A 19267-nucleotide genomic window follows, 5' to 3' on the forward strand; every position below is an offset into this window, starting at 1 on the left:
ACGACATATCACTGCGGCAAGTTCTGGGTGCGATCATTACACGGGAAATAAAAAAAATTGAATTTTGACAACAAAATTTAGGGGTGCGATCATTACACAAGTGCAATCATTATGCGAGTAAATACGGTATAGAGTGCCTTCTCCACTTTGTAAAAAGCAGCAGGGCGCACACGACACGCTCCCGAGCGACTTTCCTCACCTGCTTTAAGCTTAATGTCCTGCTTCTTTTTTAACAACGTACTTAAAGTACTTCGCGGAATGCCGAATGCGTCTGCCACGGAGGACTTCTTTTCTACATTCTCGACACGCCGGATTACTTCAAGCTTTCTTGCAAAGTCCAGATTCTTCCTCTTTTTATACTTTTACATAGTATCTTCAAGGGGGTAATCTGTGTGTTCAATATAGCCAATAATTCGATATATCCGGGTTCGACTGTATAATGAAGTTTTTGTAACTTCTTCTTGTCCACAGAACACCACGTACTTAGAACCTCAATGCAACGAAGTGTGTTTATACATAATTATATATAACATAATTTCACTGCCTTCATGAAGGAATACTGAGACAATAAATGGAAACCTCTGCGGACGCAGATGATCATATGGTTGAATTATAAGCTGCTGCTTGTGAACGCAACTCTCAAATTGCATGCCGCAGGACCAAGAGCGACCGCCGAAGCGATGCGTAGCAGCATCATATTGCCTATAAAGTCCACAAGTGTGATAAGGTCCTATCAAGTGAAAGTGTGCGAGGGTGAGCCAAGAAGGATGGTAATTTGTTGAGCCCCGTCTTCCCACGCGACCAAGGAGAAATGGGGGAGGAGAGTGAGGCTAGAGGTGCCGCAATCAAGCATGCATGAAAGGAGGAAGGGGTTGTGCACGCTGGTGCATCTCTGCTAAGAGTGGCCGTGCTGAGAAGGTGTGGCATCAAGTGCATACTCACGCATTCAGTACTGGAGGTTGTGTAATCTCGAGTTTCCAAGACGCTCTAAGGGGGGACGGGACACGACCTTTGAAAACTGAAAAATCGCGAAAAAGTCGATTTTTGGAAAAGTAGATATTCCGGTTGTATGTGTTATAAACTACCTTTTCTGTAGTTATCAATGTCGAATTCGCCATAAAAATATTGGAAAATTAAATATATAACAAGCCGCGAGCCGGAGCAAGCGTGGAAAATGCCCCAACTATGCGCGCCCGCCATTCCTCTCCCGCTGAACCGAGCACCGCCATTTTGGTCTTGTTTTGTTCGTGAATTCTTGCGCTACTCTTTGCTGCCGGCGGTGGCGGCGGCAGCAGCGTGCTCGAGGCGTGGCTAGCTTTTGATTGGGGGCCTCGCGGCGGCTTTCGAGTTTCCCGTGTCTGAAATCCGAGGCTATGATTGGACCAAGCGCGCACTCCTTGAGGACGCGGGGGAATGGGCGGCTGCTATTGGCTGTTGCACGCGCTGATGCAATGGTCTCCGCCGGCTTCCCCCTGAGCGTTGTCTGCTGTGGCTTCTTTCTCTCCTTTATGCGGTGCGTTCGCCTTTCGCCATTTTCGCTATCGCCGTCTTTACAGTCTGTCGCCGTGCCCCTTGAACAGTTTCGTGCAGCCTGTTGATCGTTGTGTGGTTGGTCACGATGCCTACGACGAAATTCGATACGCGACACGCGTTCGGTGCACGGAAGCATTCTACAAGGTCCATCCACATGGCGAAGCGCGCTGCCGACGACTGCACCGACGCTTCCAGCATCCTAGGACCTGCTACAATGGTACAGGATGAATGTGTCGCCGCAGCCAGCAACGTACTACCATCTGCTTCATCGGCACAAGAATGCGTGGTTTCAAGTGCACCTGGTGACCCGAGCCCACCAACATCAGCGACCGCGGCCTTCAGCTCCGGTCCCGCATCTCCTCCTAAGGGCAAGAATGCGTCGTCCACCGTTTGCTTGAAAACACATTTCTTGACACCCGGGGAGATAGAGGCGACGGAGGCACAACGTGCTGCCGTTCAGGATCAACTTGGCGCCATGCCAGCCACACAGAGAACGTTTCAAGCCATGACGCCCGGACCCGCCAGCGCTACAACTGAAGGCAGGAAATTTTGCCTTGTGCAAATGGATGTGCTGGGCGACCTGCTCTCCAGCACCTTGTGCCAGCATTGCCTTGCAAGTGGGCTGAAAATTCAAGAAGGCACCAACCTTGGACTGGCAACAAAACTTGAGTTGATGTGCCCACATTGTGGGATTGTTCCGAGTGCGTGGAATTCTGCGCGTCAAATTGAAGGACAGGCTTTTGAAGTCAATATTCGAGCAATTATGGCGATGAAACAAATAGGGAAGGGCCAGACAGCTCTCAATGACTTCTGGGCAGCAATGAATGTGTCGCACAGAGGTCTTCACCATCGGACGTTTCAAAAAGCACTTGAAGAAGACCTTCAGGGACCCGGAGGCTAAGTGCATGGAAAAGTTCTACGCTGAATCTGCAGCTGTGGTAGAAAGAAGCCTACAAGCAGATGGACCCAGGCTTTTTCCAGGGACATTACTGTCATGTATGATGGGACCTAGCACAAGCGTGGTCACATGTCCCACATTGGAGTTGGGGTGATCATTGAATACCACACGGGCCTCATCTTGGATGCTGTAGTCCTATCAAACCAGTGCCTTGGTTGTCAGATAGGACTGAAACCTGGGAACTCGGACTACTTAAGCTGGCATGAGAGTCATGTATGCCAAAAAACACTGATGCAAAATCCAGGAGGATGGAGGTGGAGGCAGCCCTGATTCTCTTTGCACGTTCTGTCGGCAAACACAACCTCCGTTATGTAACACTTCTGTCTGACGGCGACAGTGCCACTTTCTCTGCCTTGGTACAAGAGAATGTTTATGGACTTGTTCCCGTCGTAAAAAGAGGAGTGCCTGAACCATGTCCAAAAAAAGGATGGGGACTGCACTGCGCAATCTTGTGCAGAAAAGTGAGAAGCCATTAGGAGGCAAGGGCAGGCTTACAAAGGCCCTCATTGACAAATTAACAGTCTACTATGGCTGGGCCTTCAGGAACAATTCTAATGATGTGGCTGCCATGCAGCGTGCGGTGATGGCATCATACCACTACGTCACTTCAACTGAAGCAGCGCCTCATCATGAACTTTGTCCTGAGGGTGCCAACTCATGGTGCCGGCATAAGGCTGCTGCGGCAAAAAGGAGCAGCCCAGCCGATACATATGTACAATCTTCCAGGCTACGTTGCTGAGGCCATGCTGCCTATATATGAGCGCCTCTCGCAGGATTCTCTGCTCCGACGCTGCCTGGGAGCGAAGACCCAAAACGCATATGAGTCTTTTCGCTCAGTCCCGTGGTCCCTGATGCCCAAGGAGCAACACGCATCTTTAATTGCTGTGGAGACAGCACTGCATGAAGCTGTGCTAAGGTATAATACTGGATCTGGATGCTGCAGGGCCACAAAAGAAGTCTCTGTGTCGGTGGGGCTCACACCTGGCCACCTAGCCATCCAGCGAGCGGCTGAGAGAGATGCCCTGCGCATGGGCAAGGCTGAGAAACAGAATGAAGTGAAAACTCGGAGGCGGCAAAATAAGAAAGAGCACAGAGACAGCTCCAACTATTCAGCAGGATCATTTTAAGCCCGGAAATGTCTCCAACTTTCGAGGGCCATTTTCTTGGAATTATTTTTCTTTCTTGTATGGCTGTTCATCCCAGCATATCTCAGAAACCACTCATCAGATCCTGTACATAAATAAATTTTTGAGGGCAAGAAAAGCCTACTTATTAAAGATATTGTGTTTGGAATTGTTGATAAATAAAATTTGGTTAATTAGTGCATGTCTAAGTAGTAATTAAACTTGGTGCTGTGCTAAAATTTTTTACCAAAGAAATTTAGAAGGGCCTTGTTGCCTGAGGTGCCCATCCAGGAATTATCATAATTAATTTCACAGTGCCAACACATTCTGCAAATCTCCTGGCCTGTCCCGAAGTACCCATGTAAATCACCTTGATATACTCCTGTAACTTGAGAACCAGTGGGCACAACTCTATGAAACTTGGTAATTCTTCATATGTTGGTGCTGTGAGCCTACCCTGAAAATTTCATCAAGATATCTAAAGAAAAAAGTTGGTGTTCTCTCAATCTTCTAAGGCAGTTTTCTAAGAATCAATTTTTTGCCTGGTGTGGCTGCTAGGGAACGCCATATCTTGGTAACCACTTATCGGAATTTCATGGGGCTTCTTTTATACCGTACCTGAATAAATTTCTGAGGGCAAGACAAGCCTGTTTTTTTTAAGATATTGTCTCTGGAATTTGTAATAAACAATTAAAATTTGGTTAATGCAGGCCTAATTAGTAACACTAAATTCAGGGCTGTGCTAAAATTTTTCAGCAAGGAGATTTAGAAAAAGGGCCTTGTCTTGCCCTGGGGTAGGTATCCAGGAATGACTATGCTGAATTGCAGAGTGCCAGCATATTTTGCAAATTCTCCAGGCATGTCCCAAGGAACCCATGTAAACCACGTTTATATACTCCTGTAACTTGAGAACTAGTGAGCAGAGCTCCATGAAGCTTTATAGTTCCTCATGTGTTTGTGCTACAAGCTTACCCTGAAAATTTCATCGAGATATCTCGAGAAATAAAAAAGTTGAAGCTCAAGGGTAGGCTCCCCCCTTAATTAAAGCGAGAGGCAGACGAAGCATTCGCTGCTCCCCTCTGCTGGCGCTTTTCATGCTGGCGTCATCCCACTATGGGGGCAATGCTATCAACTGCTGGTGCAGAGTGAACCTTAAAGTGATGCTGGCTTTGCTTCATACCGCTGACGTGAAAATACCGTTGACACAGCGTAAAACCATATATTTCGTCGTTGACTCAAATTTAACAAAAAAAAATGTTTTGTCATCGAAATTTCCTTTTTGCTATTGCTCTATAACATGGGAAATTTTACGGGCCCTTCTGCGTCAGAAAAATTTGTCAATGACTGTACTTACATAAAAGGTCCATAGTGCAATATTAATAAACTTTCAATATAATGAAACAAATTGCTGATTTTACAGATTTTGTTATATTGATGTTGAACTATATATATAACACAAGGGGGAAAATGGTTTTGGTGGCAAGTTTTCACTAGTGTAATTTCCTTTTCATTTTTTCTTCTAGTGTTTCTTTTTTTCCAAGGCAGGGGAAAAGTGGGGTGAACCTGCAGGATGATTGCATGGAAAGGCAATGGAAAGGAAGAGGGCTGGAGAGAGGCAGTCAATGTCTGATTTTTGGACTCTAGTGAACGCAAAAACGTCCAAAAGGTCGAGCAGTCCGAAGAAACGAATGCATGTAGAAAACTCGCAATTTTATAGATGCAGTCGCCGACCGTTTATTAGGACCTCACGGGGACTGCGGAAATGTCCGAATAAACAGGTGTCTATAAAAGCAGATTAAGAAAAAAAATGAAATCCTTTATTTCCACGCACTTATTCGGGCTCGGCAGTAGGCTTGAAGAAATCGTGAATGTGCCGTTGCACGCTGTTCTGTTTACGCGCAATAAGCCTGAATCTCAGAGAGGGTCGTACGGCGGCTGAAAGCACAGTCACTGCTTGTGCACGCTCCGCATGCAACGGCAGTGTAACACATGGTGTGTCATCTTCCGACTCAGAGTCATTGTCCGGCGGTGCAGCAGAAACCTGACGAAGGATCTTGCCGTCGTCAGGTTCTGCGCATGTCAGTACAGCAGTGTCAGCACCTGTGAAACTGTCAAATGAGACAGTGTCCAGAATTGCAATGCAACCACTGCGCAGGCCTCGGCAGAACATTTTCCGCTTCAATAGGGAGCACATTGGAAGGCGACAAATCTTGGGCCTTTCGGCACCCGCTTGCCGGCATTCCCCAGCGCAGTCGGCGCGGGCACTGCCCGTGCCATTAGACACTCGACGCGATGTTTCCGTTCCGCGTTGCATCACCGGAACCTCGACACAGCACACAAAGCAAACACCACCATGCCGACACCAGTCGGACAAACGAAAAACGTGGCCTACTCGCAGCGTCGTGCGCGAAGAAACAAATCAGCTGCTGGATTGTCTTGACATGACTTACTAAGCTGAAACCGCAACTGCTGTAGAGCCACTCTATCGAACCAGGCAGAAACGATGATGAGCGGGGATTTGCAGTAGCGCCACTTCGTGGGGCGGCAAGGAGGCTCCGTTCAAAATAAAAATGGCTTTCAGCAAGTCGAACCATGCACCGGTCAGAGTCGGTGCATGGTGCTCTCGATCGAGTTGGCTCAAGTAGTGTCCGAAAAATCAGACGAGAGGTTGCAAGGTGTCCGAACTTTCGGCAGTTGTTATACATTATGGTCTATGGGGAGAATGGCGGTGCCGCGAAGCTGACCGAATAATCGAGCACGTCCGAATTTTTGGAGTCCGAAAAATCAATTGGCAACTGTACAGTCAACGTCCGAGTTCTTGGACTACATAGGGGCCGCAGAAATGTTTTAAAAAAATCGGGCAGTCCGAAAAAAATGAGTGCATGCCTTTTACTGCATCCAGGAGCTCATATTGCCATAAGCACATCTGAAATAGCTCTGAAATCCTGTCAGTACACATATTAGGCATATCGGTGCTCGTACTGTGATAGGAGGCGGTGGGGGCATGCATGTAAATTATGGAATGCATACCGTGTCCCGTGACAATTGCCCCTTCCCACTCCTGATATGCTTCACTGCAATACTTCTATGCTTTACTGTGTAAAGGCCAACCTCCATGGAACGAAAAAACGCCGAACTTCCGGCGGCTGCCGCCGAGCGGCTCCTCGGCGACGGCTGCCCATCACTCGGCGACCAAAAATTGGCTGTTCACCACCGACCCACTCTTCCCAGCTATGTGCCGCCCAGTGAACCACCGCCACAGAAAGTCGTCGTGCATGGCGGAGAGCGTGGACCAATCAGACCACTGGTTGCCTGTCGGAGGGAGTTTTGGTTGTTGACACTTGGCTGCTGTTGGTGACGCTTGGCTACGATTGCCATGTCTGTCGTAACATAAATAGCTTTCCATGTTTCCTCTATTGCAGGGCAGGCTCGAAGGCAGTTGCAGACAGGAGAAAAACTTAGCTGCGTGCGAACGGAGCGAGCCATAAACAAACACAGGGTCACAGACTAGGGAAAGTATCGGCTAAATACCAACTTGTCCCCTATAAAAAAAAATGCAGCAACCTAAATAGGTCCCGCCTAACAGCGAACACTTATGTACGCACCTTTTCAAGTTATTTTCCCTATTTTGCATGTAAAAAACATTGGTTTAGGCTCATTTTCACCTTCTGCTTTCGTTTGCTGACATCGCTTTCGTAATCTAGCTTGTCTGGCCTCAATGACTCTCGGGGGCTGCGTCGACCGCACGGTTAGCAGCGATCACTCGCTCTCGGTGGCATGGAGTGTGAAGTGACGAATGCGTGGTGGCGCTTTGCACTAGATTTTTCGGCGATTTTTCGACCTGCGGACATGGAAAAAAAGTCCAGAAAATTGTACAGCGAATGTTTTTTGTGTCCGCAATTTCAGACATACTTATATGTTGACTCTATGGGATATATGGTGATGCTGCGAAGGCATCTGAATTATCGGGCGTACAGAAAATTGGTCGTTGGCTGAATTTCTTGGATTAAGAGGGTCAAGTACAGAGCATTATACCTCTGCAACTCTGCCATTGCATTGTTGAGGTTGCTCTGAAAAGAGCCGTTGATTAAAAAGGAAGGGGGGAAGGACAAGAAAAATAAACGCTGACAGCGGGTGCTATCGTCAACTATGCTCTTCAGCGCTACACGTTACTGTCCTAGTGGCTTGAAAAATTTGTTGATTCGCTTCGGTATGGTATTCCACTTGCAAGCAATGAGGTCTGCTTTAATTTTGGCTAGAGTCATGTTAGCACTGTACGCTCATGAGAACATTATCAATGCTCACGCCTACTCGGAGCTCGTTTGCAGCACACGTGCTGGCTCTTCATTTTCAATGTCAGGAGTCATCCAAATCTGCCATCACTTGGTGTACTATTTCATTGTCAGTTAACTCTGCAAAAAAGCCGAGCTCATTGTCAGCATCACTCGTCAGCATCAGCTAATGGTTCAAAAGTTATCTCAGTGGGAATAAAAACTGCAGCCTTGCCCAGTTTGTTGATCACAAAGTCCATGGAAGGGGACTAATCCAACTAATCCATTTCCATCTCGGTGCCGAGTTTGATGCCCACAAACCAAGCGTGTCTTGCATTACCTCCTTTCATGCATCCGCAAGCATGCCAACAGCAAACCTAAAGTCAATGCTGTAAGTTTTACCATGCGGCTGAGCACGCGCTACTTGCCAAGAAACTTCATGTTGCAGATCGCACCTTTGTCCGTTCGCTGGAGAATCCGCCTCTTTCATTTTGCTGTGCTGCCCTCTGTCGCACGCTACTGAAAACATTTTGGGAGGGTCACGGGGCTTCCGGCGGTTGCTTTATGTGCCTGCGCCCACGTTGAAGACGCGTCGGTTGTGCGTTTCGTGGATCGCCAATCATTATTAATGGCTTCTTCGGGAAAGCATGTCGTTCCTGAAGCCACGTCGAACTCGGTGACTACTGGGTCAGCAGGCCTGAGTGCGCTGTTCTGCAAACAGTGCTGCCGATGAAGGCACGCTGAGTTCCATTTGGCGGAATGGCTGCCTTGGAATTTGTCAGATTTCTGCACTTGGACATCACTTTTTTTATTCTTTTTACACATTATTTAGACGTTTCGCATATTCAAAAAGTCTTCTAGCGCAGCCTTCTGCGTGAGATTTATTAAAGCGGTGCACTTGTTTACATCGACATCTACAGCCGCAGGTCATTGTTATCGTCAAGTATTGTGGAAAAGGTCCATCACTGATGTGAAATAGTGTCAAAATGTAGCAAAACATGCATATCTGCGCATATGTGCCATGTTGTTACACCCTGAGACGAGTCAATATGAGCGGCCGAACCACTTAAACAACGGCAAATGTGATCAAGATACATATATTACGGGCTGTTAACTCATTGTCGCTTTTCTTTAACTCCATCATACTTACAGTTTTAGCATAATATACAGCATTATTAGAGAAAACTGTGCTCGCATAAGTGCTCATTTGTAGGCCATGTTCTCTAAGCAAACGCGCGGATGCCATTGCTCACACGGCGTTGGTATAAATGAACGAGGCGGTCATTTATGCTGCTGTATACCGAATACAGCGTCTCTTGTTTGCCGCTTGACGCAGAGGCAAACAGTGTATCTCTGAAATTGAGAAATGTGTCCGAAAAGAAACACATACAAGCCCACCCATATACGCAGCGAATGTGGCCGACAGCCTAGAGGTACGGTGATGTACACACGTTGGCACAGCGCTGTCTCGTCGCTTATCGCTTATTAGAGAGTTTTAGAATAGGGGCCCCAATAGTTTGGGGCCCCAAAGAGCTTTGCGCTTGTTAGCGTTGGGGCATGTAGGAGTGAAGAGTTTTAGAATAGGGTTTTACGTTTGCAGATAGCGTCTTGTGCTGACAGCGCCACTACGCCGTCAAAGAAAAGCTATTAGAAATAATTAAATAAAATATACCATTTTATGATAGGAATAATAATTTTGACTTTCGTGTATTCACATTTAATTACAATTTAGAGGTTATTCTGTAAGCAGCAAACAATTAGTTGAGCTTAGTTTTGAGCAAACCAACTTTACTAGCCTTCACCAGCCAAGCTTAGCCGTGTTAGGCCTACGAGCCATAAAATCCACAATCGAATTCAAAATCAGCGGCGTCTTATGGGTCAATCTTCATAACACACGCTAGTTGAGAAAAAGCGATAACCGCAGTCACTTCTCCTAGCTTGCGAACTTCACACGTCACTGCAAATCGAACCCAGTTTGGCGCTAGGTTAGAGCCGTCGCTTCGATGGGTGCCGCCATGTTTGCCGACGCAAAACTTTCGGGGCCACTATTTGGGCTCCCGCTAAATCAGTGAAATAGCGTTCCCAACGCAAAACCCAAAGGCAGTTTGCGTCTTGCGCAGTGGCTTCGACGCTATTTCTTTGGGGCCGGCCCCAAAGAAATACGGCGCGCACTTGTCGATAAACATTGGAACTTTTCAATTCTGGTGTTTGAACCTTTTGTCGAACTTGCAAACAGATTATCAGAAGTTTCTTACAGCCTGACATGGGGGTTGCTGCCGACAAGGACGGTCAGCCGTTCCTTGCTGGGTTTGCCACCAAGGCAGGAGTCACCAGCAAATGCAAGCATTTTCTCTGGGAGCATTTTGTAAAACAGCCCAGTTTCATTGCAGTTGAAAATTTTCTCAGACGCGAACTGTTGGAACAACTGCATCTTTCCATTGTGATACTGCATGGTGGCTGGAAAGACAGCACCACTTTTGCCACATATCTTCTTGAATATGAGGTCATTTCAATTCTTGAAATTTCTCAGCCACCCATCACTGAACTTGAAGTGCTCGTCGTTCACTTAAAGCCTTTTGTTTCAAGATGCAACTTGAGACCTTGGTGGTCATGGCATTTTAGACACACAAGGAGAGCCTCCTCAAGCTTCAGGTGGACACCCTGCCTCGCATTCTTTTTTTGAGCCCCTGTTGATTTTCCAGCCGCTTCCAAGACCTTCACCTAATTTTTGAGGAAATCCGAAATCATCTGCTTGGAAATACCGAACACCTTGTCCACATTGACTTGTGGCCAGGTGCTCTCAGCTTGCTTGATGATGGTGGCTTTCCTTTCCATCATTAACCTACGGTAGGGCTTTGTGCGATTTGAAGCAATCGGCAAGGATGAGAACACGTTTCCTCTTGATGAAAAGCAAGGCACTAAACAGCAGGAAGCTTGGTAATGATCACTGAAGCAGCTAGGCCTAGCATTGCAGAGTTCATGACACCACAACACGATCACGCGACTGTGCACCAAGCTCACCAAATGGACCAAACACCAGGTAGCAAAACACAGATGTCTACTGCCACAGTGGATCAGCATGTGAGAACACTGGTTCAAGGTTGCGATTCGATATAGTAGCTATAGCTGCCAGCGGATTGGCGTGTGAGAGCACTGGTTAGAGGCTGCGAGATAATCAAAGTGGCAATGATGGTGGCCTTGGTTTATGTTGCTTCAGACCTGGTGTCGCACAAAAAGTACTGAAAAATCGGACAGCAAAGGGTTTGAGTATCCAAAATTTCAGACGTCCTTATTTGTTGGCTCTATGGGGTATAGGTGGTGCCGCGAAGGTGTCCATATAATCTGGCATCCAGAAAATCGGTCATTGGTTGTATTTAGATGGCACAGGTGGAAATGCCAGTGAAAAGGTGTTATCTCATGCCAAATATGCTGAGTTTTCACCACATCTCTGCAGAGCTTTGTTTGAATATGTTTTTTATGCTTCCAGTGAACTTTATTATTGGTTATTTCAAATGTTTTCCATGGTTTTATAACTTCTAGTAAATAGGAGTTGCTGTATTTCATATGCAGTATCTCTCTGGTTCCTTTATCACCATGGTAAACAGCACAGAAGTTGGGGGAGAGATATTTCAAACAAAATAGTTAGTATATTTCATCTCCCGTCGTGCGTGCTGTTCACCATCTTGACCAAGAATTAACTAGCCCAACTTTGAATGTATGCCGAGTCCTTGTTGTTAATCATGTTTCATGGAAACTCTTTCTCCATCACAGGATTACATCAGATCAATGCGGACAGTCAGCTCTCCCCTGCCTCCTGCTTTGGACTCCCTTGTTGAGCAAGATGAAGTCATGGGGTACGAGTGCCTTCTCTTGAAATCTTAAAACTTTTGTTTTGTACTGTGCATAAATAACCACGTTTACATGAACACAACATAACCGTATTGTATTAACTTTTCAAGTGTATCGCATCTCATGTAAATGGTGTAGTTCACTAGGAAGGCTTATTGTGTGTAATGGGCCAAACAAGTGGTAGTTGAGATGAAAAATGTGCATTTCAGCCGCTCACACAAATGGAAGCGTATCATATCCGAAATTATGGGAATGCACTCACTGCGGGATGACAAGCGGCTGACACAACCAGCAGCAGGCGCTGCCACACTGCTGGAGATCAAAACAAAAATAGCGGCTGATGGAGCAAGCCGCACGCGCTTTCTTTTCACTTGTGAGTACGGTATGTTGAAACAGTGTCTTCTCTGTCAATAATAAGTGAGATCAACATTGGGGAGTTGCTTGATTCATGCCGTTAACATAGTCAAGTCCACTTTGAGGAGATAAAGTCAAGATGGCGGTGTTCGGCTACCACTGGACATTACAACAGTTGAGGACACGCCGTGAAATTTTAATATCCTGATACCAATACGGTACATTTCCACAAAATAAATGTTGCACAGATTTCTCCACGTGGACAAATGAAGGCGAACCTTCCGGAATGTAGCCAAAAACCTTCTTTTAGTGAATTTCACAATGCGACAGCAAAAGGACACTTATCGGAAGTAAAAACCAAAAGTCGCGAAAAAAAAATTGGTTTTTTGAAAGTGGTATTTTCGTAATATACAAAACTGCCGCATATTCTGACCAAGTTTCCCAAGTCATGGATCAATATTTTAGCCACAATATCAATTTATGTAACCACCGCGAGCTATATTTTGACAGAAAGAAGCATAAAAAAAAAGGGGGCTTCTTTTTTTCATGCCATGCCACTGCTGAACGACGTATGCCATCACGGCCATCTTGGTCGCATTGGAAAGAACTCTTCTCTTCTTCAACTTCCCACCACATTTTCGTTGGGCCCCTTATTCGCCATTTAGAAATGCCGCATCGAAAAAAAGTCCCAATGTGCGACCCCATTCGCCCATTTAGTGCACATGACTAAATAAAGTCCTGCAATTGGCTTAGGCGGCTGGCGTCGTCTGCTGCGGCGCACTGATGCGCTTGAAAAGCGAACCGCGACGCCATTTTGAAAACTGCTAGCGTAGCGTGTAGTGATATTGGAATCTCGGAAGTTTGCCACTCGAAACAAGTTTGGCAAGAAAAGAAAGCGAGCACGCTACAACTTCGAAAAGTGCTCCAACCCTGCCGAAAAACACAGCGACGACCACCCGCCGGCAGTTTCAAGCGACGGCTGCGACGTGGGGTGCAACGGACTTGGCAAGAGCGAGCGAGGCCTAACGACGTCGCCGCCCAATAGTGATCACAGAGCAGCGTTCGGCATGACACAAAGATGGTGTAGCCAGCGGAATTGCTCCAACGGCAGGACAAGCAGGGGAAAACCTCCAACAACTGGCGGGAACTTCGGCAACGAAGCGGAAATTGGACGTGTATTAGCGTCAACGACTGTGCGGACGGGCCAGCGAAGATGGAGTCACGCTTTTATGTTATCAGTGTGGAAGCTATAAGTGCTTTGGTCTCGCATCTAAAGCGCAGTCTCTGTGGCGACCTGTGGCTTTTGACTCAGAAGAGCGAAAATACGGCCTTGCCGTCAAGCTTCTCACCATTTGTGAAAACTGCAGCGATGTTGTTTCCGAGTGAAGCTCGTCGCGCATGAAAAACAGCAGAACGGTCAACCCCTTCGTAAAGAACATTCTCAACGCTTGTGCGATGGTTAGCACTGGAAATCGACGAAGAGCGATGAACAAGGTGTTTGCTGCAATGAATATCTCGCACTGTGTCCTTTATAACAAAATGTGGCAAGGCTATCTCAAGTAGAAGCTGACGCCGGTGGTGTCGTCTGCAGCCCAAAAGCTGATGGGCGCGTGTGTACTATCAGTGAAGTCATTGTATAATGACTTGAAACTTGCGAACTCCGCGAATATAGCGGTATTCTACGAGGGCTCGTGGATGATGCGCGGCCATTTGTCACACATACGAGTCGGCAGGTCCTCGAACGATTCTCCGGACTTGTGCTCGGCTATGTTGTCCTGAGCAATTTCTGTGCTGGGTGTGTGCGCGGCTCGAAACCTGGTGACCCGGACTACCAAGATTGGAAGGCAAGCCATATGTGCCAAAAAATACAGAAAAAAAAAGCAGGGGAGATGGAAGTTCAAGCGGCGCTCATACTGTTCAAGAGGTCACTTCAGCTGCACAAACTGAGGTACACCACAGTCCTCTCAGATGTTGATAGTCGCGCATTTCTTGCTCTCAGACAAGCCAAAGTGTACAGCTTTGTGCCAGTCAAGAAGGAAGATTGCGTGAAATGTCCAAAAAAGGATGGAGACTGCTTTGCCCACTCTCATTGCCAAACACAAGTGCTCCGCTTCAGAAATGCCTGGTGGCAAAGGAAAATTGACGGGTGACCTGATCACCAAACTCAGTGCCTACTATGGATGGGCATTAAAATCCAACAGAGGGGATGTGAAGGCTATGCAGAAGACTGCGATGGCAACATACCACCGCATCACGTCAAACGACACAGTCTTTGCCCATCTCGTCCAGACTCTTGGTGCTGTCAGAATGCTGCGCAAGCAAAAAAATGAGCCCATCTCAAAGCATCGAGATAATTTGCTTGTCCATGTTTGTCAAGCCCTTCTACCAGTGTATGAGTGCCTCTCGGTAGAAAAATTGCTTAAAACGTGCCAGCGCAGCATGACTCAAAGCAATAATGAATGCTTGCATTCCATGGTTTGGCCATTGGCACCTAAGGAACAGCATGCCTCGCTTTTTGTGGTTGAAGCTACTGCGGCTGAGGCAGTAATGAAATTTAATTCGGGGAATGAGAGAGCTTCATCTGCCATACTCCAGGAGCTTCATTTGAACCTGGAGCTACCGAACAGTATGAGAATGGCGGAGAAAGATAACCGGCGAGCATCAGCATCAGCCCGCAAGCGTGCATCTGCAGAAAATCTGCGACAAGCCTTCAAAAAATGCCATTTGGGTAGCTGTAGGCAGACATATTACATCACTGGTGGCTGCTGACCATTTAGATATGTGGATATATCAGTACTTTTTGTTATACAGTCGCCGACCGTTTATTCGGACCTCACGGGGACTGCGGAAATGTCCGAATAAACAGGTGTCCGAAAAAGCAGATAAGAAAAAAAAATGAAATCCTTTTATTTCCACGCATTTATTTGGGCTCGGCAGTAGGCTTGAAGAAATCGTGAATGCGCCGTTGCGCGTTGTTCCGTTTACGCGCAATCAGATGAGCCTGAATCTCGGAGAGGGTCGTACCGTCACGATCGGCAGCTGAAAGCACAGTCACTGTTTGTACACACTCCGTATGCGACGGCAGCGTAGCACACGGTGCATCATCTTCCGACTCGGGAATCCGGCGGTGCAGCAGAAACCTGACGAATGATCTCGCCGTCATTGAGTTCTGCGCATGTCAGTACAGCAGTGTCAGCACCTGTGAAACTCTCAAATGAGACTGTGTCCGGAATCGCAATGCAACCACTGCGCAGGTCTCGGCAGAACATTTTCCACGTCAGTAGGGAGCACATCGGAAGGCGACAAATCTTAGGCCTCCCAGCATCCGCTTGCCGGCATTCCCCAGCGCAGTCTGCGCGGGCACTGTCGGCGCCATTAGACACTTGGCGCGATGTTTCCGTATACCACGTTGGATCACCGGAACCTCGACACAGCACACAAAGCAAAGACCACCATGCCGACACCAGTCGCACAAACGAAAAATGTGGCCTACTCGCAGCGTCGTGCGCAAAGAAACAAATCAGCTGCTGGATTGTCTTGACGTGGCTTATTAAGCTGAAACCGAAACTGCTGTAGAGCCACTCTATCGAACCAGGCAGAAACGATGATGATGAGCGGGGATTTGCAGTAGCGCCACTTCGTGGGGGAGCAAGGAGGCTCCGTTCAAAAGAAAAATGGCGCTCAGCAAGTCGAACCATGCACCGGTCAGAGTCCGTGCATGGTGCTATCGATCGAGCTGGCTCAAGGAGTGTCCGAAAAATCGGACGAGAGGTTGCAAGGTGTCCGAACTTTCAGCAGTTGTTATACATTATGTTCTATGGGGAGAATGGCGGTGCCGCGAAGCAGTACGAATAATCGAGCATGTCCGAATTTTCGGAGTCTGGAAAATCAGTCGGCAACTGTATTTGAATAAAAATGAGCTTGTTAATTTTTTGCGTTTTCTCAAAACATCAATTTTTGAATATTTACGTCCTTCCGGAAGTGATTTCGCAGTAATTGAAGCACCTAGAATTGTAATTTTTGTTGCAGTGCTGAGCTACATGAATAATGCACACAATGGTTGGACCAGATTATTGTATCTCAATTTTAATATTTTTTTATTGTCCATACATTAAAGGGACACGAAAGGTTAATATTTAGTCAACGTGGACTGATAAAACACCATCCCAGAAACCTCGAAACGCTTGTTTCATGCGAAGAAGAGACTTATTTTAAGAGAAAATGCGTTCGAAGCGCCCGCGTACGTCTCGCACAGTTCAAATCGCCCGCCATCCGATCGAGGAGTGGTGAAATCATGGTCTCATAGTGAACTTGACAATGACACATTGGCTCGTGATGCTGGGCTCGACTTCAGCGATATAAGCACTGATGAACGTAACCTGCTGCTGAGGGCTCACACTGCCGGCATCATTAGCACTGATGAACGTAACCTGCTGCTGAGGGCTCACACTGCCGGCATCATTGCGTACTACTACGACGGCTACTGTATGGCATGGCTGTATATATTCGCACATTTGTAGCTTTTCCTTCGTGAAAACCAAATGCCGGACTCACCGCCCCGTCTTCGACTTGCAGTTTTTCTTGTGCTTCGGAGAATGCAGGCAAGACCGGCGGAACAGCGCTACGGGAAAGCATTGCTTTGAAAGGCACTCCACACGACTTCAGTAAGTCAGCTTTGAACTCTTAATCCTCTGGACGAAAGGGCAGCGAGCACACTATGCAATTTTTCGGCTCTTTGCCAACGTGCTGTGGCAGAGGTACGGCACTTAACCACTTCGAACGGAGAGGTTCACTCGTTGGCACACAGGGATAAGTAACGTTGAATTCACCACTGCAACTGCCCTTGGCCAAGTTCCGCGGACCATTCGCACATCCCACGACATCACATGGACGTGGCATTCTCACTGCTTGTTCCAAATGCAAGTTTCGCAAGCCAGCAGAACCAGAGCAGCACAGCAGAATAACGAAACAACTGAAACTCCAAAGCGCACGCGGTGCAGAGTCGAGCGAAAACGAAATCTCTCGACCACCCATACTACTGAAGGGTAACGTCAAAATGTTATTTTTTCTTCGAATCAAATAGAAGTAGACGAGTAGCATTTTCTTTCGTCTTATAACCTAATGAAATGATCTCTTTAATACGAGTAGTTGAGTACTAGTGACATAAATTATGATGAGGAGTGCCTTCGTCATAGGGCTAGTACTGGAATGTCGCTGGGGGGTCTCAAATCGTGTCATGCATTTATCTCAATTTCTCGGTCACTAAAGCTCTGTTCGTGATTTTAAGATGGTGGTCAGACCTGTAACGCAGCAGAGGGTGCCAAGAATCTCTGGACCCGGATAGGCCGCCAATGGAAACTGACCCTGGAAACATTTAACACCCGAACTCTGTTAAGTGAAGCCAACTCTTAGCAGGCCTGTTTGAGGAACTATCAGGCATTGTTTGGGATATCATTGGCCTTAGTGAGGTTAGAAGAACTAGTGAGGCTTATGCAGTGCTCACTAAGGGCCACGTCTTCTGCTATAGAGGACTTCCAGACAAGAAGCAGTACGGCGTAAAATTCCTAATCCATGAGGACATAGTGGGCAACACTGACGAATTCTACAGTAGAATCTCAATGATACGATTACGGTTCATCGGAATTTCGCGATGATACGAATTTCAAAAGTGTTTTGGATGGTCTACGTTATATAGAATACACTATGATTTGGAATTACACAAACAGTTTCTCAAGCCTTCGCAGATGATACGAACGCGCCAATGACCGACGCACGCGAGCGGGGCAACGCGGCTAGTCTCGGAGGGGGAGAGTAGCCACCATGGCTAATGCGCCGCCGCTGGCCCTTTTCACGCCCGCTTTCCTTCACCTCCAGTCTCTGTTGGCTGAGCGGCCACCGGCCCTCCTGTCCACACCGGTCTCGCTTCACCTCCACGTCTTTTCACGCCCGCTTCCCTTCACCCTCTGCCGGCGGAGCGGCAGCGGCCACAGGCCCTCCTCTCCACACGCCTCCCTTCACCTCCATGTCGCCACCGCCATAGCGTAACGTGCATAGTGCGCTCGGCACATGGCTCGGCACGAAACCTGCCAAGCCAGGGTGAGTCGTGCCTGACAACTCTGCGTCGGCCATTTCCTGGCAGCTCATCGGCCTACGCTAGCGTTTTTTTTTTTTTTTTCGCTACGCCGCGCTTTTGCGCATGCCGACTTGATATGAAAGGAAAAGCCGAATCGCCATCACCTTCACAGGAAGCTGCGTGCTGCTGCTGCCCTGTGCGTTTCGGGCACGGAGCAAGAAATATTTAGGAGTGGAAACTTTGCTGTTTGCGGCGACCAGTAAAGGTCACAAGCCCGTGGATATGTTTTCATGCTGGCGGCATGGGAAGAAATTACCGCCGTTTCGGTTGCCAAGGCAACCGGTTGAGCGTGTTGCTCCCGTTCGGCCGCGCGCGCCTGACTTCTACCACGGAGTGGCCGGAGCTCCCGGAGCCGCCGAGCCGCCTGCCGGGCGCTGCTCCCCCCCCCCCCCCCCCCCCCCCCCCCGCTGCGGCTTCTACGACGCGCCGCATGGTGCCGCCACTGTATACGGTAGCGTCGGTGCATGCAACAATTGTGACTTTATCTGGTCGCCCGCGCTCGCTCGCGCTGACGGGAGTTTCACCTCCTATATGTCTTACTCCATGGTTTCGGGTAACTGTAACAGCGCTGCAACGTGGACTACCTGAACGTGACCGACGGAAGTTTAGTGCACGTGGAAAGACCAACGCGTTTGCTGTTCGCCATGTCGCGAAAACGGAAGGCCCTTTCGTTTAAGGAGAACATTGAAGTACTCAAGAAGGTCAACAACAAACCGAAGAAGAAACATGTCGAGTAGGCAAAGGAGCTAGGCATAGCACCGTCGACACTGTGCACCATTGTTGGGCAGTGAGACGTTATGATGAAGAATGCCCAGCACTTCAGCGTGAAAGTCAAACACACAAACGCAGCTACACACGTGAAGCTGGAAAATGTCCTGCTGACATGGTGTGGTGAAGTTACAGCGGCCGGCGTCAACGTGGACAGCAAGGTGCTACGCGAGAAGGCGGACAACATTGCGCTTTCCCTGGGAATTGAAAATTTCCAAGCTTCCTGGGGATGGCTGCATCATTTTAAAGAGAGACATGGACTTGTCTACTGAGTCGT

At 47.8% G+C, this 19267-nt stretch overlaps 1 protein-coding gene and 1 pseudogene across 7 annotated transcripts in view; both read left to right on the plus strand.

The window, feature by feature from the left end:
- Nucleotides 1–19267, plus strand: part of elgi (E3 ubiquitin-protein ligase NRDP1 elgi) — a 56142-nt gene that overhangs the window by 14989 nt on the left and 21886 nt on the right. For all 7 annotated transcript variants that reach the window (XR_012824938.1, XR_012824939.1, XM_075676625.1 and 4 more), the window contains exon 5: nucleotides 11658–11740. Coding sequence is in view for 5 of the 7 variants with exons in the window: in XM_075676625.1 (XP_075532740.1) it covers nucleotides 11658–11740 (83 nt within the window). In the remaining 2 variants the exon portion in view is untranslated. The remainder of the gene's footprint in view (nucleotides 1–11657; nucleotides 11741–19267) is intronic.
- On the plus strand, nucleotides 1688–3618 carry LOC142566199 (uncharacterized; annotated as a pseudogene).

The sequence above is a fragment of the Dermacentor variabilis genome, unplaced genomic scaffold (assembly GCF_050947875.1).
Source record: "Dermacentor variabilis isolate Ectoservices unplaced genomic scaffold, ASM5094787v1 scaffold_12, whole genome shotgun sequence".
Classification (NCBI taxonomy): Eukaryota; Metazoa; Arthropoda; class Arachnida; order Ixodida; family Ixodidae; genus Dermacentor; species Dermacentor variabilis.